The 27,002-nt window shown below is 37.3% G+C and overlaps 1 protein-coding gene across 17 annotated transcripts in view; it reads right to left on the reverse strand.

Annotated features, from left to right (window-relative positions):
- BBS9 (Bardet-Biedl syndrome 9) overlaps positions 1–27,002 on the reverse strand; it is a 442,463-nt gene that overhangs the window by 191,272 nt on the left and 224,189 nt on the right. For 16 of the 17 annotated variants that reach the window (XM_027102231.1, XM_027102227.1, XM_027102230.1 and 13 more), the window contains 2 exons: positions 24,525–24,697; positions 20,669–20,821 (listed from right to left, as the gene is read on the reverse strand). In XM_027102231.1, coding sequence (XP_026958032.1) covers positions 20,669–20,821; positions 24,525–24,697 — 326 coding nt within the window. Of the gene's footprint in view, positions 1–3,879; positions 3,930–20,668; positions 20,822–24,524; positions 24,698–27,002 lie in introns of those variants that run through there. The other variant, XM_027102239.1, reaches the window with a different exon arrangement.

Raw genomic sequence — 27,002 nt, forward strand, 5'->3', positions numbered from 1 at the left:
TGTGAGCCATGGCCGCTGGGCCTGCGCGTCTGGAGCCTGTGCTCCGCAACGGGAGAGGCCACAACAGTGAGAGGCCCACATACCGCAAAAACAAACAAACAAACAACAACAAAAAAAAACAACAACAATATAGGGTGATCTATCAGGTAAAATAGTGAAGATAAATGCCTGCTGATTTTACTTGTACAACATTTTATTAATGATTCCCAAGTAGAGTGATAATAAATTTAAATCCATTTAAAGTCCAGTGTTCAAAGTTCATTTCTTTTAATTAGATGAAACTGATTTTACTATTACTACCTTCCTAGACATACAGGTAGGTCTCACAAAAATATCTTTCTAAAAATATACCACCTCAATTTATCCTTGGTTACATTTCATACTTTCAGAGCACTATTAGCCCTCTACTTATTAATATACAGAGAAACACAAATCAGACTGATATAATTATTCAGCTATTCATAGATACTCTTATAAAGACCATACATCTTTTTCTTTTGCTAAGAAAGATCATAAAATAATCTCTCCAGGAAAATGTATTTGTTTTCCTTTATTTAAAGAGAACGAGAAAGGCAGGGAAGGGAAGGAAGGTAGAGAGGAGGGTTGTGAAGATTGTGATCATCACAACTGTTGATTCACAATTCAAACCATTCAGAACTCCATTTACAGAAAACTAATACAAAAGGAATAATTGTGCTAGATGGGATTAAACAGGAAGATAGATAACATAAATGAAAGAAAACCTCATACAATTACAGATAATTGGAGGCCACTTATATATTTTTCTCTCATCACTCACACAAAAAGATTTTCATTTCCTTATAATGGAACCATTAATTGTTTTATTGAAATATTAGAAACATCTTGCTTCTGAGCGTATGTCAAAGGACTAATTTTTTTTTTAAAGATCAAACAATAAATAGAATGAAATTTTAGCACAAGAGAGCACCCCTGATTACTCTGGGCTTAGAATGCTTTATACCAGACAAATACCACATTTCTGCACCTGCTAAGTTTGCCCAAATGAAACCTTAATACTGAATTTACAATCTAGGGAGACGTTCAAACTAACACTAGCAAGCAGAAAACTCCAATAGTGATTGAACAACATGAAGATAAAGAAGTATGCATTCACTTTATAAAAACACATATGCCCGAGGGAAGTAAAGCATACCAGACGGATATTAGAAGTAGAATGTTTTTTATACACTAATAGGTCTGTTCTCCCCTTGATTTATGTACAATCCCCATTAATATCAATTAGCATTACATACATAAATCCAGGGAAGCGTAGCTCCAATTTATAATAATACTTTGCACTTATATTTTGTTTGAAAATTAATTCAGTCTCACAAAGCCCTGTACCTTAGATCACTAGCATTAGCGTCCACCAAACAATGACTGGCCCACAACCACATTCCAGTCTAGGGGCTGGTGCTAGATGACCCCAAAGGCCCCATTTGTTTCTGAAATCCTATACTAATGGAAACTTAAGATTCTAAATCCTTTGCCCTAATCATTATACAACACAATAAATATTTACTGAGAGTTTTACTAGAAGATAAGCCCCATGCTAGATGCTGTGCAAAAAGGTCCTAAGATGTCCACAGATGAAAGTTAAGAAGCCAAGGCTTAGAGCGGTTAAGTGACACATCCAAAGCCAAAAAGCTAGAGAGAGCTGGAACTGGGACCCAAATCTGTTGACACAAAATTTGATGCTTTATTTTATTTATTTTTTTATTTTTTTTTGCAGTACGCGGGCCTCTCACTGTTGTGGCCTCTCCCACCGTGGAGCACAGGCTCTGGACGCGCAGGCCCAGTGGCCATGGCTCACGGGCCCAGCCGCTCCGCGGCATGTGGGATCCTCCTGGACCGGGGCACGAACCCGTGTCCCCTGCATTGGCGGGCGGACTCTCAACCGCTGCGCCACCGCCAGCTATTCATATCGAGTAAGTGAAAATCAATGGTCAGTGATAGTCTTATCATGAACAAGAATTTAAAGGGACTAAGGGAAAGAAAAAAATCAAGAAAAGAGACATTATAAGAAATAATATAAAATTATGAGTTGACAATTATCTGTTGCTAGAACTGTAATGTTCACTAAGGTACCCACTAGCCACATGTGGCGATTCAGCACTTGATATGTGCTGCAAGTCTCAAATAAACCATGTCTTAAAGACTCACTGTGGAAAAAATATTAAATATCTCATTAATAATATTTATTTGATTACATGTTGAAATGATAATATTTTAGATATATAAGGTTAAATAAAACACATTATCAAAATTAAGTTCACTAGTGTCATTTTACTTTATTAACGTAGCTGCTAGAAAATTACAAATTACATATATGGCTTATATTTGTGGCTTGAGGTATGTTTCTGTTGGGCTATACTTCTATATAGCCACACACATATATTGAATACATCAGTGATGTACTTAAAACAAACACACTTTGGAGATTACATTCCAGATTGCACTCTGACCTAGATGAAGAAAAATTGACATCATTTTCAAAGAGCTTTGTATGCTTCTCCAGTTTGGCTGAGGTACTGGCGAGTTTACAGTCAGATAGAGCAAGACAACATCCGTCCTATTCATATCTTCATTCAAGCATACCATCCAGTTATCTAATTGCTCTCTTTTGAGTGAATAGGAATAAACTACCTCATATATGCAATGATTACCCAAAGTTCTAAACATTATGAGACTAGAGAAATAAGTTTACAAGGTATATACAGGTGAGAGAAAATACTTCCCTCAGAAAACCAAAGACGGGAGACCTTCAAGATGCCAGAAGAGTAAGACGTGGAGATCACCTTCGTCCCCACAAATACATCAGAAATACATCTACATGTGGAACAACTCCTACAGAACACCTACTGAACGCTGGCAAGACCTCAGGCCTCCCAAAAGGCAAGAAACTCCCCCAGGTACCTGGGTAGGGAAAAAGAAAAAAAGAAAAAACAGAGACAAAAGAATAGGAACGGGACCTGCACCAGTGGGAGGCAGCTGTGAAGGAGGAGAGTTTCCACCCACTAGGAAGCCCCCTCACTGGCAGAGACCGGCGGTGACGGGGGGTAAGCTTCGGAGTCACGGAGGAGAGCACAGCAACAGGAGTGCAGAGGGTAAAGCGGTGAGATTCCCGCACAGAGGATCAGTGCCGACCAGCACTCACCAGCCGGAGAGGCTTGTCTGATCACCCGCTGGGGTGGCTGGGGGCTGGGAGCCTGAGGCTCGGGCTTCAGAGGTCGGATCCCAGGGAGAGGACTGGGGTTGGCTGCGTGAACACAGCCTGAAGGGGGCTAGTGCGCCACAGCCAGCCGGGACGGAGTGTGGGAAAAAGTCTGGACCTGCCTAAGAGGCAAGAGACCACTGATTCAGGGTGTGCGAGGAGAGGGGATTCAGAGCACCGCCTAAACGAGCTCCAGAGACGGGTGCGAGCCGCGGCTATCAGCACGGACACCAGAGACAGGCATGAGACGCTAAGGCTGCTGCTGCCGCCACCAAGAAGCCTGTGTGCGAGCACTGGTCACTATCCATACCTCCCCTCCCGGGAGCCTCTGCAGCCCGCCACTGCCAGGATCCCGGGTCCCAGGGACAACTTCCCCAGGAGAATACACGGCGCGCCTCAGGCTGTTGCAAAGACATGTTGGCTTCTGCCGCTGCAGGCTCGCCCCGCATTCTGTACCCCTCCCTCCCCCCAGCCTGAGTGAGCCAGAGACCCCTAATCAGCTGCTCCTTTGACCCCCTTTGACATCCTATCTGGGCGGGAACAAACGCCCTCAGGTGACCTAAACGCAGAGGCGGGGCGAAATCCAAAGCTGAACTACAGGAGCTGTGCGAACAAAGAAGAGACAGGAAATCTCGCCCAACAGCCTCAGGAGCAGCTGATTAAATCTCCACAATCAACTTGATGTACGCTGCATCTGTGGAATACATAAATAGACAACGGATCATCCCAAAATAGAGGCAGTGGACTTTGGGAGCAACGATATATTTTTTTTTTCCTTTTTCTCTTTTTGTCAGTATGTATGTGTATGCTTCTCTGTGTGATTTTGTCTGTATACCTTTGCTTTCACCATTTGTCCTAGGGTTCTGTCTCTTTTTTTTCTTTTTTAACTATAGTTATTAGCGCTTGTTATTATTGGTGGATTTGTTTTTTGATCTGGTTGCTCTCTTCCTTCTTTTTTTTTCTTTTTATTACTTTTTAAATTTTTTTTATTTTTAATAATAATTTTATATTTTAATAACTTATATATTTTATTCTATTTATTTTTCTTTCTTTCTTTTTCTTTCCCTTTCCTTCTGAGCCGGGTGGATGACAGGGTCTTCATGCTCCGGCCGGGTGTCAGGCCTGTACCTCTGAGGTGGGGGAGCCGAATTCAGGACATTGGTCAACCAGAAAGCTCCGGCTCCATGGAACATCAAATGGCGAAAGCTCTCCCAGAGATCTCCATCTCTACACGAAGACCCGGCTCCACTCACTGACCAGCAAGCTACAGTGCTGGACACCCTATGCCAAACAACTAGCAAGACAGTAATACAACCCCACCCATTAGCAGTGAGCTGCCTAAAATCATAATAAGGTCCCAGACACCCCAAAACACACCACCAGATGTGGACCTACCCAACAGAAAGACAAGATCCACCCTCATTCACCAGAACACAAGCATCAGTACCCTCCACCAGGAAGCCTACAAAACCCACTGAACCAACCTTACCACTGAGGGCAGACACCAAAAATAACAGGAACTACGAATGCGCAGCCTGTGAAAAGGAGACCCCAAACACGCTAGGCTAAGCAAAATGAGAAGACAGAGAAACACACAGCAGACGAAGGAGCAAGGTAAAAGCCCACCAGACCAAACAAATGAAGAGGAAATAGGCAGTCTACCTGAAAAAGAATTCAGAGTGATGATAGTAAAGATGATCCAAAATCTTGGAAATAGAATGGAGAAAATACAAGAAGCGTTTAACAAGAACCTAGAGGAACTAAAGAGCAAACAAACAATGATGAACAACACAATAAATGAAATTTAAAATTCTCTAGAAGGACTCAATAGCAGAATAACTGAGGCAGACAATGGATAAGTGACTTGGAAGATAAAATAGGAAATAGGAAACAACTTCCACAGAGAAGAAAAAAGAAAAAAGAATGAAAAGAATTGAGGACAGTCTTAGAGACCTCTGGGACAACATGAAACGCACCAACATTCGAATTATAGGGGTCCCAGAAGAAGAAGAGAAAAAGAAAGGGACTGAGAAAATATTTGAAGAGATCATAGTTGAAAACTTCCCTAATATGGGAAAAAGGAGAGAGTTAATCAATTCCAGGAAGCGCAGAGTCCCATATAGAATAAATCCAAGGAGGAACAAACAAAGACATATATTAATCAAAGTATCAGAAATTGAACACAAAGAAAAAATATTAAAAGCAGCAAGGGAAAAGCAACAAATGACATACAAGGGAATCCCCATAAGGTTAACAGCTGATCTTTCAGCATAAACTCTGTAAACCAGAAGGGAGTGTCAGGACATATTTAAAGAGATGGAAGGGAAAAACCTACAACCAGGATTACTCTACCCAGCAAGGATCTCATTCAGATTCGATGGAGAAATTAAAAGATTAAGAGACAAGCAAAAGCTAAGAGAATTCAGCACCACCAAACCAGCTTTACAACAAATGCTAAAGGAACTTCTCTAGGCAGGAAACACAAGAGAAGGAAAAGACCTACAATAACAAACACAAAACAATTAAGAAAATGGTAATAGGAACATACATATCGATAATTACCTTAAATGTAAATGGATTAAAGGCTCCAACCAAAAGACATAGACTGGCTGAATGGATACCAAAACAAAACCTGTATACACGCTGTGTACAAGAGACCCACTTCAGACCTAGGCCTACCTACAGACTGAAAGTGAGGGGATGGAAAAAGATATTCCACGCAAAAGGAAATCCAAAGAAAGCTGGAGTAGCAATTCTCATATCAGACAAAACAGACTTTAAAATACAGACTACTACAAGAGACAAAGAACATTACCTAATGATCAAGGGATCAATCCAAGAAGAAGCTATAACAATTGTAAATATTTATGCACCCTACATAGAGCACCTCAATACATAAGGCAAATACTAACAGCCATAAAAGGGGAAATTGACAGTAACACAATCATAGTAGGGGACTTTAACACCCCACTTTCACCAATGGACAGATCATCCAAAATGAAAATAAATAAGGAAACACAACCTTTAAATGATACATTAAACAAGATGGACTTAATTGATATTTACAGGACATTCCATCCCAAAACCACAGAACACACTTTCTTCTCAAGTGCTCATGGAACATTCTCCAGGATAGATCATATCTTGGGTCACAAAACAAGCCTTGGTAAATTTAAGAAAATTGAAATCATATCAAGTATCTTTTCCGACCACAACGCTATGAGACTAGATATCAATTACAGGAAAAAAACGGTAAAGAATACAAACACAGGGAGGCTAAACAATACACTACTTAATAACCAAGAGATCACTGAAGAAATCAAAGAGGAAATCAGAAAATACCTAGAAACAAATGACAATGAAAACATGATGACCCAAAACCTATAGGAAGCAGCAAAAGCAGTTCTAAGAGGGAAGTTTATAGCAATACAATGCTGCCTTAAGAAACAAGAAACATCTCAATAAACAACCTAACCTTACATCTGAGGCAATTAGAGAAAGAAAAACAACAACAAAAAACACAACCCAAAGTTAGCAGAAGGAAAGTAATCATAAAGAACAGATCAGAAATAAATGAAAAAGAAATGAAGGAAACAACAGCAAAGATCAATAAAACTAAAAGCTGGTTCTTTGAGAAGGTAAACAAAATTGATAAACCATTAGCCAGACTCATAAAGAGAAAAAGGAGGAAGACTCACAATACCAGAATTAGAAATGAAAAATGAGAAGTAACAACTGACACTGCAGAAATACAAAGGATCATGAGAGATTACTACAAGCAACTCTATGCCAATAAAATGGACAACCTGGAATAAATGGACAAATTCTTAGAAAAGCACAACCTTCCGAGACTGAACAAGGAAGAAATAGAATATATAAACAGACCAATCACAAGCACTGAAATTGAAACTGTGATTAAAAATCTTCCAACAAACAAAAGCCCAGGACCATATGGCTTCACGGGCGAATCCTATCAAACATTTAGAGAGAGCTAACACCTATCCTTCTCAAACTCTTCCAAAATACAGCAGAGGGAGGAACACTCCCAAACTCATTCTACCAGTCCACCATCACCCTGAAACCAAAACCAGACAAAGATGTCACAAAGAAAGAAAACTACAGGCCAATATCACTGATGAACATAGATGCAAAAATCCTAAACGAAATACTAGCCAACAGAATCCAACAGCACATTAAAAGGATCATACACCATGATCAAGTGGGGTTTATCGCAGGAATACAAGGATTCTTCAATATACACAAATCAATCTATGTGATACACCATATTAAGAAACTGAATAAAAAAACATATGATTATCTCAATAGATGCAGAAAAACCTTTCAACAAAATTCAACACCGATTTACGATAAAAACTCTCCAGAAAGTAGGCAAAGAGAGAACTTATCTCAACATAATATAGGCCACATATGACAAACCCACAGCCAATATGGTTCTCAATGGTGAAAAACTGAAACCAATTCCACTAAAATCAGGAACAAGACAAGGTTGCCCATTCTCACCACTATTATTCAACATAGTTTTGGAAGTTTTAGCCACAGGAATCACAGAAGAAAAAGAAATAGAAGGAATTCAAATAGGAAAAGAAGAAGTAAAGCTGTCACAGTTTTCAGATGAGATGATAGTATACATAGAGAATCCTAAAGATGCTACCAGAAAACTACTAGAGCTAATCAGTAAATTTGGTAAAGAATCAGGATACAAAATTAATGCACAGAAATCTCTTGCATTCCTATACAATAATGATGAAAAATCTGAAAGAGAAATTAAGGAAACACTCCCATTTACCATTGAAAGAAAAAGAATAAAATACCTAGGAATAAAGCTACCTAAGGAGACAAAAGTCCTGTGTGCAGAAAACTGTAAGACACTGATGAATGAAATGAAAGATGATGCAACAGATGGAGAGATATACCATGTTCTTGGATTGGAAGAATCAACATTGTGAAAATGACTATACTACCCAAAGCAATCTACAGATTCAGTGCAATCCCTATCAAACTACCAATGGCATTTTTCATAGAACTAGAACAAAATCTTTCACAATTTGTACGGAAACACAAAAGACCCCAAATAGCCAAAGCAATCTTCAGAACGAAAAACAGAGCTGGAGGAATCAGGCTCTCTGACTTCAGACTATATTACAAAGCTACAGTAATCAAGATAGTATGGTACTGCCACAAAAACAGAAATATAGGTCAATGGAACAGTAGAGAAAGCCCAAAGATCAATCCACACACATATGGTTACCTTATTTTTGGTAAAGGAGGCAAGAATATACAATGGAGAAAAGACAGCCTCTTCAGTAAGTGGTACTGGGAAAACTGGACAGCTACATGTAAAAGAATGATGTTGGAACACTCCCTAACACCATACACAAAAAGAAACTCAAAATGGAGTAAAGACCTAAATGTAAGGCCATACACTATGAAACTCTTAGAGGAAAACATAGGCAGAACACTCTATGACATAAATCACAGCAAGATCCTTTTTGAACCACCTCCTAGAAACATGGAAATAAAAAACAAATAAACAAATGGGACCTAATGAAACTTAAAAGCTTTTGCACAGCAAAGGGAACCATAAACAAAATGAAAAGACAACCCTCAGAATGGAGAAATTATTTGCAAATGAAGCAGCTGACAAAGGGTTAATCTCCAATATATACAAGCAGCTCATGCAGCTCGATAAAAAACACAAACAACCCAATCCAAAAATGGGTAGAAGACAAACACATGAAAGAATGCTCAACATCACTAATCATTAAAGAAATGCAAATCAAAACTACAAGGAGGTAGCACCTCACACCGGTCAGAATGGCCATCATCAAAACATCTACAAACAATAAATACTGGAGAGGGTGTGGAGAAAAGGGAACCCTCTTGCACTGTTGATGGGAATGTGAATTGATACAGCCACTGTGGAGAACAGTAGGGAGGTTCCTTAAAAAACTAAAAATAGAACTACCATACGACCCAACAACTCCACTACTGGGCACATACCCTGAGAAAATAATTCAAAATGAGTCATGCACCATAATGTTCATTGCCGCTCTATTTACAATAGCCAGGACATAGAAGCAACCTAAGTGTCCATCAACAGATGAATGGATAAAGAAGATGTGGCACATATATACAATGAAATATTAGCCATAAAAAGAAACGAAACTGAGTGATTTGTAGCGAGGTGGATGGACCTAGAGTTTGTCATACATAGTGAAGTCAGAAAGCGAAAAACAAATACCGTATGCTAACACATATATATAGAATCTAAAACAAAACAAAATAATGGTTACGAAGAACCTAGAGACAGGACAGGAATAAAGATGCAGACCTACTAGAGAATGGACTTGAGGACACGGGGAGGGGGAAGGGTAAGCTGGGACAAAGTGAGAGAGTGGCATGGACTTATATATACTACCAAATGTAAAATAGATAGCTAGTGGGAAGCAGCCGCATAGCACAGGGAGATCAGCTCGGTGCTCTGTGACCACCTAAAGGGGTGGGATAGGGAGGGTGGGAGGGAGGGAGATGCAAGAGGGAGGACATATGGGGATATATGTATATGTATAGCTGATTCACTTTGTTATAAAGCAGAAACTAACGCCATTGTAAAGCAATTATACTCTAATAAAGTTGTTTAAAAAAAAGTGAATAGGATTGTTAAAAAAAAAAAAAGTTATGTTTAGTCTATACTGCAAAAAAAAAAAATTAAAACCAATGACAACCAGGAGTTTCTGACCACATCCCAGTTTTCAAAAAGTTATTATTCTTTTTAATTGTGGTAAAACAGAACATAAAATTTACCACCTTAGGTATTTTTAAGTGTACAGTTCAGTAGTGTTAAGTACATTCACATATTGTGAAAAAAAATTCACACTTAAAAAATTATGATTATAACAATTTTTTAATTATTTAAGAATTTAAAGTCATCTAAAACAAATGTATATCATTTTTTTTGTATTCCTTCCAAATCTTTGCACACTTATGTATTATAGATACATCTATTGGAAACTTACTATATACTAATCTGCGCTTTCCAATTATTTAAAATGTTTTAGGGGCTTCCCTGGTGGCGCAGTGGTTAGGAGTCTGCCTGCCAATGCAGGGGACACGGGTTCGAGCCCTGGTCCAGGAGGATCCCACATGCCGTGGAGCAACTAAGCCCACGTGCCACAGCTGCTGAGCCTGTGCTGTAGATCCTGCACACTGCAACCAAGAGTGGCCCCTGCTCGCCGCAACTAGAGAAAGCCCATGCACATCAGCAAGGACCCAATGCAGCCAAAAATAAATAAATTAAATGAATTAATTAAAAAAAATAATATAAAATAAAATATTTTATATTATTCCAGTTTTTAAAATAATAAGAAATGATATATCTTTTTTTCATTTTTACTTTTCATTTCTAAGAAATGAAAGCTGATTTATAATTTCTTGCAAAGGTGATTAATACTGTAAATGAACAACTTGATGAATGTATTTTTTTTCCTTTGTGAACTATTTTCTTAGATAAACATCCAAGAATAGAATTATAGGGTGAAAACATGCAAACTCCATTTTTTTACTGTGATCCCATCCTTTTATTTTTTTAACTTACCTCTCCCATTCATCCCCAAACATATGGTTACATTTTTTTGTGCTCCCTTTATCATCTGTTTATTCCATCTCCTTTGGAAGAGAAAGAACTTTTTCTTAGCTCTTAAGTGGTTATAAGGAAAACAAATGCAGCAACATCATTAAATCCCTGATACTTCCTTCTCAGTCTATCAGCATATTGTTTTTTACTTGCCAATGCAAAGAGGAAAGTAGGCCTCTGAATGGTTTCATCACATATTCCTTTGTGTTATCAGCCAACATCATGCCCATTTAAAAAGTCACAGACCAAAAAGCTCTTAGATTTTTGTGTGACTTAAAATGATTTTTATATATCAATAACACACAAATAAACAGAGTAGAAGGAAGTTTTAAGTACAGAAAAAGTAACAAATAGCAAACTCCAAACCACAGGATCTCTGTTTAAAATTATGCCTAATACAGCCTCTGTTTTGCAGAAAAGAAAAACCAGCCAAGTGCCTTTCTAAAACATTAATGGCTATCAGTCATTACATCACACATATGTCATCTGACACAATTAAACTTTTAGATTAGTAAACACTTTTCCCCTGTTACAACAGAGGGTTAGTGTTCAAGCAGAGAAAAAAAAAATCTTAGTACACATAAAAGCATCAAAACACAGCCAAACCATAGGGTAAGTCTAAATTTCCCCTATTTCAATTCAACCAATGAGTCCTGCTTTGACAAACAAATACACGTGAAAATTTTATAACATCAGAGAACTTATTTTCCAAAGCTTTTCTGCCAAATGCAATAAGCACTAGCATTTGATGGCAAAGAAACTGAACTTCAGTATCAGTTAAATTAACAAACTCACCTCTTCCTCTGATACCCAAGTTTCAGATGTAATACACATTTGGGGAACTCTCCAGAAGATTCTGTTACCTTCTGATAGGTGTATATACAATGAATATTGGATGATCATGAATATATACACATCATAAATATGTACAAATATTTTTCACAAGTCTGCTTTTTCTTCAACCTGACTGTAGTTTTGCTAAAGAAAACTATGATGTCTATTTCCCACCTGGAAATAATTTAAGTACAAATGCCACATGACATACTAAAACATGGACTTTGGAATAGATGGCTTAATAACTGTGTAACACTGAGCAGGTTGTTTAACCCTGCTGTACGTCTCAAGTTCTTCATCCATAAAATGGAAACAAGAATGCCACCCTCACAAGATGGCTGTATAAAATGATAAATAAATGAAATGTACCTCAGACTCAACAGATGCTCAATAAACATGAATTTCCCTTCTCTCCCCATACTTTTTTTCTTAGGTCCTCCAAAAATATATTCAGTTGGTTGACAAAGCAGGATTCCAATTATCCAAATGAGGAAATTTAGGTTTCTAACTGCTGAAAAAAAGAAATTCTTGACACGGTTACTTTCTTTCAACATTATGCCTCTAGAACTAGTAAAGGTGAAAGTTCTTTCAAACAGTAAGACTTTTTTCCCAAAATTCTAGAATAAATTATAGAAATTGTGGTGAGCAACTGGAAAATCCTCATTCACGGGAAACCACATCCTTCCCATGTAAGAATCACGGGGTGCTTTTCCCAGAGTGATAGTCCTAGTCCTCTCTTCTAGCCTCAGCTATAGGATGACCTCAGTAAAGGGTGCTTGGTAGATGCCCCCAGTGAAGTCTGATGTGATGGTAAGTAGATACTATACAGGAAAGGCATGGTACTAAAAGTATAATGTGGTGCTGTGGTTTTGGGGTTCCTGTCCAATCAAAGATAAGGATATAAGAAATAACCTGCAGTTAAAAACAGGAGAAAAGTGGTTGGCTGAAGCCTTTGTGCACCAAAACTCATAACTATTCACGGTGCACCTTGAAGCCAGTGACCCACAGGATGGAAATCTAAAAAGAGGCTGCCACCCACAACGTGCCTAGAGACAGCTAATTGCAGGATGATACTCTTAAATGAGATAACCCTTGTCACTTCATTGTCAGTTAACCAAGATGCCTTTCCCAGAAAGAAGTCTTTGAGCTCTTCAGAGGAGCTCATTGATGCCCACTGCATCCCTTTTTGTTCATCTTTGGGGAAACTTACAGGTGGTTTTGGGGTAGTGGTAATAAAACCAGTATGTCTTTGAATTCTACTCTGTATTTGAGCTCCCAATTGTCTTGTTCTACTCATTAAAAGTTAGTTAGTATCCCAACAGGGCAAGAACCACCTACATTATTTGAGGGGCCCAGGGCAAAATGAAAATATGGGGCCTCTTGTTCAAAAAGTATTAAGAATTTCACGACGGCTACCACAGAGCATTCAACCAAACACAGGGCTCTGTGACTGCACAGATCACACACCCATAACGCCCACCCTGGACAGGACTATGGTGGGGACCTACAAGGAGACTAGATAACAGATTCCATCCCCAAAACAACTGACCATAACTAAGCACATAGGTAAGTATTCAGGCAGTTTCACTAGCCTGAAAACAGCACAGATGCTCTGTTTGCTTTAAATAACTCTTGACAAATCTAATTATAAGAGAAATTATCTTTAAAATCCATAGACCATAACTGGTTATGAATTAATAAAATTTTAATAACAACAAAAATTTAGGTTTCAAAGTTAAAAGTACAGAAAACCTAAGTTCAAGGATTAGGAAAGGATTAGGAAAGGATTAGGAAAGGTTGAAAAAAATTATCTTTCAAAACATTTTGCTAATTTAGTATATGCTCATTTAGAATTAGGGTAAATTGTAAAACTGCCCACAGTTCTCGACTCAAATAAAGAAGCAGAGTCTATTTCCCCAACCCTTTGATCTGGGGAGTTAGAGACATGGCACAGGCAGAGCCTTGAAGAATACTTGTGCACCGGGACCTGTAGCCACCATGTAAACAAGCCCAGGCCAGCCTGCCACACAGGAGAGACATGTGGTACAATCACCCCATCTAACTGTGAGCCAAATGCCAATACGTAAGTAAGCACATCCTAGGCCATCCAGTCCCCAGCTGAGCAACCAGCTAACCAGAGACACAGGAGTGAATTCAAACAAGAACAGCCAACCATGGCCCAGGTCAACAGAACTGCCCAGCTGATTCAGAGACTCATGAACAATAATGAACTGTTGTTTTAAACCACTACGGTTTGGGGTAGTTTGCTATACAGTAAAATTGTTAAATGATACAAGTAGTATTTCAGCTCAGTAAGAGAAAAATGGATCATGCAGTTAACAGGGGCTGAGACAACTAGCTCACCATTTTTGGCGAGGAGATTAGCTTCTCACTAAATTGCAGAATACATTCCAGATGGATTAAAAAAGTATATATAAAGAATAATAGCAGGCTTCCCTGGTGGCGCAGTGGTTGAGAGTCCGCCTGCCGATGCAGGGGACACGAGTTCGTGCCCCGGTCCGGGAAGATCCCACATGCCGCGGAGCGGCTGGGCCCGTGAGCCATGGCCACTGAGCCTGCGCGTCTGGAGCCTGTGCTCCGCAACGGGAGAAGCCACAACAGTGAGAGGCCCGCACACCACAAAAAAAAAGAATAATAGCATAAAAATGTTAAAATAAATTATAGGTCGATAATACTCTTGGCATGGGAAGACTTTCCTAGACAGAGAAACCTAAAGGAAAAAGATGAATAGACTTTATTATGTAAATACTTTATAAATTTTACTTGTCTAAAAAACATCATAAATAAAAATAAAAGGCAAATGCCAAATTGGTAAAACTTCTTTTACATATGAAGAGAGATTACATTCCTTACATACACAAGGTATTTTTTATGCATGACAGAACTATGCTAAAAGATTGCCACTCAATATACACAAAATAAGAAAAAGCTGAACTACCTGATATACTATTGAACAAAAGGTTTTACATACGTAAATCACAAGAGAAGAAAGATAAATGGCCAATGAACATTTTTTAAATGTTCAATTTCACTGGTAAGCAAAGAAAGAAAGATTGAAATAACAGTCAAATTATTTTTTCAGTTAAGAATTGTAAAGATCAAAACAATAATACCTACAAAATAGACATTTTTATATACTGCTGGAGTAACTATAATTTAGTACATTTTTGCTAAGCAATACGTATGTGTACGTGTGTGTGTGTGGTGTGTGTGTGTGAGTGAGAAATATTTTTTGATTGAGCAATTTTCCTTCTAAGAATACATCCAGATGAAACAATCAGGGATTTTGGGAAGATGGCCACTTGACCTCATGATCCTGAAGCGCCTTTCCTTTTGGTATCCTCTCTGGAACCAAACACCCAAGGCAGTTACGCTAGAGGAGTTTGGGGATGCCCCTGAGGATACATGATCTTCATGTTTCTTAGCTGAGATCTAGATTTGTGATGCTGACACATAGCGAAGTTTCAGAAAGATGATGTATTATAACCTCTTTTTTCTGATCAATGAATAGCACCATTTTTGATATGGCATAACTTATTAGTCAAATAAAGATGAAAAACTATCCTCAGATTTGTAGTTAACATTTATTGAGAGATTATTGTGTTCCAAGCACTATTCTAAGCAATTAATGTCTTTACACATTTCAGTCCTCACAACAAGCCAATGAAGGAGGCACCATTCTACAGATGGGAAAACTGAGGTTTAGGAGGGTTGGCTTTCTTTTTGTTTAAGTAATTTGCCCAAGGTCACAGAGCCAGGACTGGAATACAAGTAAGCTGTCTCTAGACACAGAGTTCTTAATCATTATACTAGAATAAGTCAGATACGCCACTTCAAACTCTAGAACATTTATTAGCATGCATTTAAAGGAAACAATGTTGGATGTCTTACCGCAACCTTAGAAGCAGTGGCTTTCTCTAACAGGCTCTTGCTGGACCAGATTCAAAGGCACCTACATCCCAAGTCACTCGAAGATTGCAGACCCACTTCACTGGCCTCACCATGTAAACTAGTGGTACCCAGAGTTTCTGCTAAACACCAAGGGCACAGAAGCCATTCTGCCCTCCCACCCTGACCTTACCTATCCCTGTACCTGGTAAATTGACTTTTTGGTTCCTAAATAACAATAGCTATCATTACTGAGTGCAGAGCTAGTAAGCCAAACTTTGACCTCAGAACCTACGAACGTACCATCACTAACTCTATTACACGAGTAAATGTACCATACCAACTATTTCACATTACAGCCAACTCAGCAATGCTTAATCATTCGTATATGAAGGGACTTGGGTTTCACTTTCAGTTTGTCCTAAGGACTTTATTGGAATTCATAGCAGTTCCTGGATATCTAGCACCCATAAGACCCCCAAACTTCCTCAGTTCTACATTTCTACATCCTATCCTCACTGTTCAGAGGATACATTTTATGAAAGAAATTTTGTTTCCAAGAGAAAGAACCCAACAATTACGTAAATGGAAAATGAAGACAATCAAACTTTTCATGCTTCTGGACAGGTATTAATACTGAAAGATCTCAAATAATTCTCATTACACTTAGAATATGATGAAATTTTCATTATACTTACAATATGATGAAATTTAACCTCTGTATCTGCATTGAGATATTTCAACAGATGATTATTTCATACTTAACTCTGGCACACACATACTCACAAAAAAGGAATAGAAAAGATTTCTTTAGTCAAGAATTTTCAGCGATAAAACCTTCCTAGCTATGGCAGTTTACCTGAGTCCTCCAACAATATTATTTAGGAAGCGAGAAGAGTTTCATTTTTTTAGTGGCTTTTGAGGATTTTAGAATAAATCATCCTAGTGATTCATGAGCCTGAACTGAAAGAATTCTCTGCTGCTCTGTTCTTTGTAGGATTGCCCTTATCCAAGACATCCAGTTTCAAGAAATTATCTTAGTGGCAAGAAAGCATTCATTCCTAGAACAAATGTTTATTAAGCACCTATAACATGACAAGAAGTGTATTGTGCTAAGAATATAGTAGTGAATAAGACAAAAGAAAAAAAAGGTCTCTGCCTTCAGAGAGTTTACACACTAGTTTTAGGAGGCTACTGACTTCTGCTTCTATTTTCACATAAACCAGTTATCACCACTTCATTAAATGATGACAATATAGCATCTTCCAGATGCCTGGTGATAAGTGGACAGGAAGTAAATTTATCAATGTACAGCTCAGAATGCTTATCCAACTAAAACTAAAGTGGCACTAAGATGCACAGAAAAGAGAAAATTAAAAGCCCCTTGCACATGAGAAAACAAGGACTCCACACAGGTAGCAGAACTAATTTTAAACTGACACATTAGGAAAACACTTTACAAATCTAGTGACACTCATGCAATGGTGTTATGCCATGGAGAGTAAGGACAGGCTCCAGCACAAATCATTATTTCATGGGCTTGGCTAATCTGCCAAGTAAGTCATCCAAGTAATCTGCCCCCTAGCCAGGGAAAGTATAAAGATAAGTTTACACTAAACCAAAGGTATGTGATAGTGAGGTATGTCATACACCTGTCTAGTCACAATAGAATTGTCTAAAAGGGATTTTTCTCAGTGTTAGACTCAGCATAAAAACTATTTTTAAGATTTATCTTTCAATAAACTGTTTTTCCAGACTACAGAATGTCTAGATTACAGAATACTATGCAGCCATTACAAATAGAGAAGTAGATCTACATAGTGTGAAAAGAGCTCCAGTACATACTGTTGGAAGAAAAACAAAAAAGAGAGGCAGACTAATACATATAGTATGATACTATTTATGAATTTTTTAGCCTCACAAAACAACATTTTGTTTTTGAATGCAAAGAAAAGAGGTCTAGAAAGATACAAAAACATACAAAAGTGATCATATTTCTAAGAAGATGATAAAGAACTAAGTTTGAGAATTTAGCATTTTGTATAATCTTAATATATATAATAAAACTAAGTAGTAAATTGCATTAAAACTAAGTCAAATTTCTTATAGTATTCATATGTTTCTTTCAAAAGCTTGTTCATTCTCTTTTTTGATCTAAAAAGAATGGAGACTTAACACATAGATTCAAGCAAAACTCTATGGTTTTGATCATCTTGTCCATACTAAAAATCATGGAAAAACCCAACCTGGAGTTAAGCATAATAAAATAAACCCCAGAACTGAGAATGTATAAAAGACAAAGGAAGCCTTGCTATATAGAAAATATGGAAAGCGTTAAATCAAGCACCCTCATCAAACTCCTTTAAAGACCCCTCTGCCATTGTGTCCACAAAAAGATACAGCACCATTAAAGATAAGATTCAGCGTTTCTTCAGCCCCAAGTGCAGGTGTGGCAGGAAACCTAATAATGAGAGAAGTCATCAAAGAGATATGAAGAAGAAGGAGGAGGAAAAAAAGAAAGAAAATGAAAAACAAACCAAAACAAAAAGTGTACCAAAGAGAGAAAAAAGAAGGGAACAGAAAGAGCGTTAGTGTCTACTAACCTAAGAGTCACATAATTGCTCCAGCACAAAAGAAATTGGCAGTCTATATTTGTAGAACAATTTACCAAGCATTTCTACATCCATTATGGAATAGAATCTTTGTAACAACACAGTGAGTAGTTATTCCATTTTATAGAAAGAAACTGAAGTTCTGGGAAGGTAAGGGAATTGCCAAAAGCCGCATAGCTAATAAGTGACAGAACTGGGGTCTCTGGACTTCAAGCCCAGTGTTCTTTCCAATACCCTACTATTGTTATAGACTGTCCCTCAAATTGCTACTAATTTTCAAATAACAATGAAAATTTCAAGAAGCAAATGTATTATCAATACATTTATTGATGTTTACATGGTAAGCTATTTTTCTTTCCTCTAGAAAAGCCAACTATAAAAAAAAATACCTGATTCGTTCTTTCAAAAACAACAGAATGTGGTAGAGAGCAGTGGACGGGAGGGGAGTTCTGTTAATAAAAGGCAACATGAGGGAGTCTTGTGTGATGGAGCTGTTTGGTGTCTTGAATGTGGTGGTGGATACACAAACCTGCATGTGTGATAAAACTGTATAGAACTTAATACACCCACAAATGAGTATAAGTAAAATTGTGGAAATCTGAAGAAAATCTATAGATTTTATCAATGTCAATACCCTGGTTGTGATATTATGCTATAGTTTTACAAAATGCTACTACTGGAAGAAAGTGGGTAAAGGATACATGAGATTTAGCTGTATTTTTTGTTACAACTGCATGGGAATACACAACTATCTCAACAAAAACATTCAATCAAAAAATCAACAGAATATTCATATCACCAACACCGATTCTGAAACAGATTAGTGATATTGTATAGAAATATGAGAAGACATAATGCAGTTATTCAAAGCTGACTTCTTTATAGTGGAACTGGCAAAGGCATGACCCATAAAATTTGAATTTTAAAAATTATTATTTCAAGCCTGAGATGATAATTTTGAATAGTTTTTGAAGACATAATACCTTAAGAGTGAGACCCAGATCACTCTAGTCATGCAAATGATAAACCACTGGTAGAAGGACGAATCAGGAAGATGAAGAAAATAGACTTTTTGATTTAGAACAAAGGGCTATTTAAGAATTCCATCTCATGACCAACAGACACATGAAAAGATGCTCAACATCGCTAATTATTAGAGAAATGCAAATCAAAACTGCAATGAGGCACCACCTCACAACGGTCAGAATGGCCATCATTAAAAAGTCTACAAATAACAGATGCTGGAGAGGGTATGGAGAAAAGGGAACCCTCCTTCACTGTTGGTGGGAATGTAAGTTGGTGTGGCCACTATGGAAAGCAGTATGGAGGTTCCTTAAAAATTAAAAATAGAGGTGCCATATGATCCGGCAAGCCCACTCCTGGGTATGTATCCAGACAAAACTATAATTCAAAAAGGTACATGCACCCCTACTATTCATAGCACTATTCACAATAGCCAAGACATGGAAACAACCTAAATGTCCAATGACAGATGAATAGATAAAGAAGATGTGGTACATATATACAATGGAATACTACTCAGCCATTAAAAAGAATGAAATAATGTGATTACAGCAACATGGATGGACCTAGAGATTCTCGTACTAAGTGTAGTAAGTCAGAAAGAGAAAGACAAATACCATATGATATCACTTATATGTGGAATATAAAATATGACATAAACGAACTTACCTATGAAAGAGACTCACAGACATAGAGAACAGACTTGTGGTTGCCAAGGGGATGGTGCAGGATGGATTGGGAGTTTGGGATTAGCAGATGCAAATTATTATATACAGAATGGATGAACAACAAGGTCTTACTCTATAGCACAGGGAACTATATTCAATATCCTGTGATAAACCATAATGGAAAAGAATATGAAAAATAATGTATATATGTATAACTGAATCACTTTGCTGTACAGCAGAAATTTACACATTGTAAACCAACTACACTTTAATAAAATAAATTTTAAAAAAAGAATTCCATCTCAAAGCATCAACTGACATAAAACTAGAAGTGTAATCTAATTGCTCTATAAGACAATTTGAGAATTATGATGATAATTATGGGATGTACTAAGAATTGTCCAATAATAACACTAATCATTATAGTACTATTTATCGAGCATATCCTATGTGCCTGGCATTAAGCTGCGTGCTTCACATAAGAGATGGAAAATCCTCACAACAACCCTGGGAAGTAAAATATGGATGGATCTAATCTAATTTACGCAAGGTCACATAATTAGAAAGTGGCAGAGCTTGACTTTAAATTCGAACTCTAAAGCTTGTGTGCTATTTCCTGCTCCATAATTACATAGGAAAGAAATACCTTATCTTGATAGTCTGGTACATGACTCTAGGGTGAGGGAAAAAATTATATCCAGTAGTATAAAACTATCACTGTTATTATACTAACCTGCTTGTAAGTTCCATCTAGCAAGGTGTCCAGGTGTTGGAGAGGAGCAGGTGTTTTATCTTTGAACCTTGTTAATAGCCGGCGTTGAATGGCCCGAAATTGTACAGCTCTTTCAGATAAGAGTTCTTCTAATTTTTCGCCATTTATCCGCAACTACAATGAAGAATTTCTTTAATTCAGGTTAAATGTGCACAACAAAACGTGTCTAAAGTAAGGATACTGGCAATGCCAATAAAAGTTTGAAAAGAGTAAAGAAGAAATTTAAGTGTGTTACAGAGTTTAGAGAATTAAAACTGTGATATTCGATACATGAATACATAGATGATACAGTGAAATAGGTCAAATAGAAATTTAGTAAAAATGGCCCAGTTGTCATTGGGGTAAAGATAGATCATTCAATAAATGTTTGTGATAACTGATTAAATACATAAGGGAAAAAAGGAACAAGGATTTTTCCCCCAGTCTTTACAACAAAATCAATTGCAGAGGAATCAAAAGTTTAAACACAACAAAGCGTTAGAAAATTATATTTTTAAAAATAATCTTAGCATGAGACAGATCTTTATAAGTCAAAAGCCACACATACACACACACACCCCTGATAAATTACTAGCTAAAAAACATTTTTTTAATTCTACGTGGTTAAGGAAAAAGGTAGAGAAAAACATTATAAGTAAAGTGATAAGACAAACAGCAAACTGTAAAAAATAATAGCAATAACCACAGAGACAAAAAACCATGCCTATAATATCTAGAAAGCATCTACAAATTGATGAAAAAGGACCACAACCCAAACAAATGAGTAAGAAGAAGAGCAACAATCCAACAGAAAAGTGGGCAAAATCACAGAAAAGTTAATACAAATAGCTCTCAAACATACAGCGTTTGACCTGGCAATCCCACTTCCAGGAATTTATCCTAGGGGTGAGCTTGCAAAAAGTAATGTACACACAAGGATATTCATTATAGGATTTTTCTGTTGCTATTATAGTAAGATAATGTTAATAATCAAAATACTCATCAATAGAGGAACAGGTTGAATAAATAAAGAGGACTTTGCAGGACCACCAGGTACTGATAAGCAATGCTAGCCAAAGATGCATTGAATGAAACAAAGCAAAACTGAAATACAGAATATCATTCATGTATTTTTTTTAATCTATATAGTAACATAGTTGTGACTGCATAGAATAGTTCTAGAAAGGTAACAAGAAACTGTACATCAAAAATTGCCTCCAAAAAGGAGACTGAATAGTGGGAGGATGAGAATCAGAAATGACTCTTTTCAGTATAACTCCTCTCATAACTTTTGAATTTAATACAATTAAAATAAAGAAAGCTAGTCAAAGTCATAGGGAATACTCCATGAACCCAGATCATGTGAACTGCTAATTCAACTTAACAAAACAGTCATAACTAGTTTTGAAGTAAATATCATATTCAAAATGTTCAGAAATCAAACATATTATAGTTTACATTTCTGATATCAAACCAAACTTCCTTACCTTTTCAGTGCATGTATGGAGAACGACACATGATTGGAAAAAAAACTTGGAATTTTATTAACTTCTTTTAACCCCAGTTTCAGAAGCATTAAGTAGCTAACTAAATCAAAGTATATTCTCTTGAAGGAAAAAAAAAAACTTTCATTACCAAAAGTTAAGTGACATAACAACTAAATTTTTAAAAAAGAATATTAGAGTTATCAATAATTCACCCTTTTATTTATATGATTTCCTGCTATAATACTTTATTTCCTCAATTCATGAAACAAAAAATTTTTTAAATATTCTCAAAACTGAGACATCAGCCAGGTTATCATTCCTTTGAACGTGTAACACAACAGCAGTGATTGAAATGTTTTCACATGTCAGAATTTCAACATTTAACAAATATTTATTGATCTTAGTGCCACGCAGTGTTCTAGACCCTAGGAATTACAACAATGAATAAAACAGACAAAAATTCCTGTTTTCAGGGAGCTTACACTAAGGGACACATAGATTCCAAAAGCCACCTTGATTCAAAGTTTAAAGTCATATTAAAAAAAAAAAAAAAAGTAGGGCTTCCCTGGTGGCGCAGTGGTTGAGAGTCCACCTGCCAGTGCAGGGGATGCGGGTTCGTGCCCGGGTCCGGGAAGATCCCACATGCCGCGGAGCGGCTGGGCCCATGAGCCATGGCCGCTGGAGCCTGTGCTCCGCAACGGGAGAGGCCACAACAGTGAGAGGCCCGCGTACCGCAAAAAAAAAAAAAAAAAAAATGTAGAGCGGGGCCAGAGAGCAAAGGAAGTATAGCATGCCCATTTTAACTGTGTAACAAAAGTGCCTATAGTTCACCACATTCCCTAAGTCCCTCCCCAGAAAGGAAATGTCCCTGATGTAGAAACTCCAGGGATTTACTAGCCAGCAAATAAGGCGGGGAGGAGGGAGGCGGACTGTATGTCAAACATAGTCAATTAGAATCTAATATTTTTTTATTTTAAATATTACAAATAGGTAATTAGTATAGTCTTTCTGTGAACTCTCTTCCATAATTCACTGGACCCCAGCTTTGCACAGTGAAGCAGGAATTTCTTAAGATATATCCTAGAGAATTATAAAGGTTCTCAATACTTAGAGTACCTAAACATATTTCCCAAACTATTGATTTTCGTGCCACAATTTGGTCAAAGTATACTGTCCTATACAATATTATCAGCTTAGATGAGGGAAGACCCAAATAAATTCAATTTATTTGATAATGCCGTGTTATCTGCAATGGGATGGTATGCACTGAAATTTTCCCTTTATGTTCACACTGTATTCAAAGAAGTCTTTATTTGTAGGTTAAAGTCAATGCTCTTAGAATGTTCAAGGGACTGAACATCAAGTAGAATGCTCATGTGACTGACAATTTACACGACGTATTCTCTCTCTCACTCCCTCTTTCTCTCTCTCATCCTCTCTCACTAACACACACACACACACACAACACACACCATAGTTTACAAATTGAAATGCAAAAACCTATTGATTCCTTAAAAAGTAGCCACTCTAGGGAACCAATGTTTCCTTAAACAAAGTGCAAAATTTTTTTGAAATTCCTCTTTGTAATTCCCTACAGAGTCTACTTATAGGCAAATAAGAAGAGCCTGGTGAATTTTTTTTTTAACACATGGGACTTAAAACAATGACTTTCATTGTCCAATTTTTTTCACAAAACATGACTCCTGACTATTTCCAAATATCAAATCAATCTTCAAAGGATGAAGATTTGACACCCTCAAGATACTCAAGAGAATCTAACACAGGCTCTGAAGGTACTTCCAAAGAAGAAATGCAAATATATCCAGGCAACAAAGTCACTGTCAGATCTCATTAATTTAGACATTTAATCATTCAGCATTTACTAAGCACCCATTGTGCCAGATACTGGAGAATATTTTACATGATTAACCCTCATTCAGATGCAGAAGTTCTGGTGTGCTTGTTAAAAATGAAAAGGAAAAATCACTTTACTTTATAATCACACCTCATTTATGGCCTGCTAGAATTAGTTAGCCAATTGGCTGCCAATAAGCTCAAATAGTTTTAACACTGGGTTATTGGGGTCAAAGGTTAAATCCCCATGTGGGAGAATTAAACCAGCTCTGTTCTGAGGCCAGACCACAGCTCCAGGCAGCCACTCTGTAAAAGTGTACAATTGATCACAAACTGGGCAAGAGGGCAGGAACAGATTCACAACCCCACCATCCACATAAGAATAACAACTTGATGTACACTGCCTAATAGCATGTATACTAGAATCCTTACCTCTGTAGCATCTTTCTTTCATATATTGAAAAATTACAGATGATACGGGTTATGATCATACACACCTCAAAATGATGATCAATCAACTCGAAATATTCTTGAAGGGGCACAGATCCAGAAAAAGAACATGCGAAATCTTTGATTCCCTGTTTTTCAAAATATTCCTGAAGGCGGATAATAAGCTCATTTGTTATGAGCCAAAGATCCTCAAATTGTTCACTCTGGATGCGATATCGTTCTAAAGAGAAAAAATAATTAAGGAAAAGGCTTATTAACACATAACTAGTAGCTGAAACGATATGAATTATCACTAACTCTGACATGAATACCAAAAGGACAAAGATTTCTTTTTTGGAATATAGATATAATTTCTACTGGCTTAATAAAAATAATTCTACTGCCTTATCGTGATTTTCTGCATCAACAACTTAACATCTTCAAAGCTCATTCCAAAGGTATGTGGTCACAACAGCAAGCTGCATAGTCATTTTAACTATGTATCTTATAACAGGTTTCAGTATGGTAAAAACACAAAATTTGGATCCTTCTAAAAAGAGCTTTACTCAAAAGGTAAAAAACAAACAAACATAACAAAAAAAGGTAAGAAAACAGCCATTGCAAAAGTACAACCTGGTATCATTAGTTTGTTTCAAAAAATTGATGTGAAATAAAATTTATTCTATAGAAAGCCCACATCCTGGACACAGTAGGCAGCTTAAATCCCTGTAATCATAATCAAAGTTTTCTATTTTTCTAATAGTTCTTTCATTTGAAGAGAGATTTTGCAATAAGACCCTTCCCCAATTATAAATCTTGGTTCCCTCCATTCCCTCCATTCCCTGACACATCAGCTCCAAGACAGCCAAAGTCTTGTCTATCTCCTACCCTGATGATTATGATGACAACAATGATGACAATGATGATGACATCAGTGACAATAACCACATCTATGATAAGAGCAAGTATGATAAGAGCACCAGCTATGCATACATCAAGCACTATAACTACAAAAACCCATTTTTTATAAGAAGGAAAACCAGGCACAGAGAATTTCAGAGACTTGGCAAAGGTCACAAAGCAATTTAAATGTCAGACCTATAATTCATGATATATATCCTTCTTCCCCAATTGTCTAAACTCTACCTATTCCTCAGGATCTGGCTTCAGTCTCACCTACCCCAAGAAACCTTTATTTCTCTACCATCTATAGAAGCCTTATATGTGCCAATCACTACCTAAAGCACTGCACATTCACTCTCTTGTTTAAACCTCAACAGCCCAATAGGCTATTGGCTATATAACAATAGCCCCATTTTACAGAAGAATAAATATAGCAACAGAAGAGTTTCAATAATCTGCAAGGTCATATAGCCAATTAATAACAGAGCAGGGATTGGAACTTTAGCTAAACTTTAAATAATCCAAAGATTATCTATCAATTTTAACCACCTGATAACAATGCATTTCTCTGAATTTATATAGAGAATTCTACAGTTTACTGTGCACTTAATACATACAACCATGTACTCTTTTTTTTTTTTTTGCGGTATGTGGGCCTCTCCCATTGCGGAGCACAGGCTCCGGACCTGCAGGCTCAGCGGCCATGGCTCACGGGCACAGCCGCTCCGCGGCATCTTCCAGGACGGGGGCACGAACCCACGTCCCCTGCATCAGCAGGCGGACTCTCAACCACTGTGCCACCAGGGAAGCCCCAACCATGTACTCTTATTTAACTTTCCAGATGATTATATTCAGTCTCTGCAAAGAGACTGTACACTTTCTGAGATCAAAGTTACCTATTTTATTTAGTTCACCATTTATTGAGCAATTATTATGTGCAATTTCATAAAGAAAGAAATGTTGGGAGTACAAAAATTACCTTAGTCTTTTTGCTTAAGGAACTTAAGGTAATACGATATGTGCATGTGAAATATTTATTTATATTCCCAAAGGTACGTTGACAAATTCTATAAATATATTACCTCTTTAAATTGGTTTTTAACTTCAATTTGTCACCCTCAGCCAGAATTCAAGAATATATCTGCTCTCATTCCCCTAGTCATACTCTTTTCAATTATATAAGGAATAAAATACACTAAGTATGCCTGCCATGGTGCATGGCAAACACCCTGGTATTCTCTGCTGTCATATCATTCCCCTTGGAGCTTCCCCAGTCTTCCCCTCACTCCAGTCTTTTTTTTTTTTTTAAACATCTTTTTTGGAGTATAATTGCTTCACAAATGTGTGTTAGTTTCTGCTTTATAACAAAGTGAATCAGCTATACATATATATAAATCCCCATATCTCCTCCCTCTTCCGTCTCCTAACCACCCTCCATATCCCACCCCTCTAGGTGGTCACAAAGCACCTACCTGATCTCCCTGTGCTATGTGGCTGCTTCCGACTAGCTATCTATTTTACATTTGGCTGTACATATAGGTCCATGGCACTCTCTCACTTCTTCCCAGCTTGCCCTTCCCCCTCCCTGTGTCCTCAAGTCCATTCTCTACATCTGTGTCTTCCTGTCCTGCGCCTACTTTCTT

Source organism: Aethalodelphis obliquidens, unplaced genomic scaffold (assembly GCF_003676395.1).
Source record: "Aethalodelphis obliquidens isolate GAN/ISIS:26980383/991018 unplaced genomic scaffold, ASM367639v1 scaffold5, whole genome shotgun sequence".
NCBI classification, from domain to species: Eukaryota; Metazoa; Chordata; class Mammalia; order Artiodactyla; family Delphinidae; genus Aethalodelphis; species Aethalodelphis obliquidens.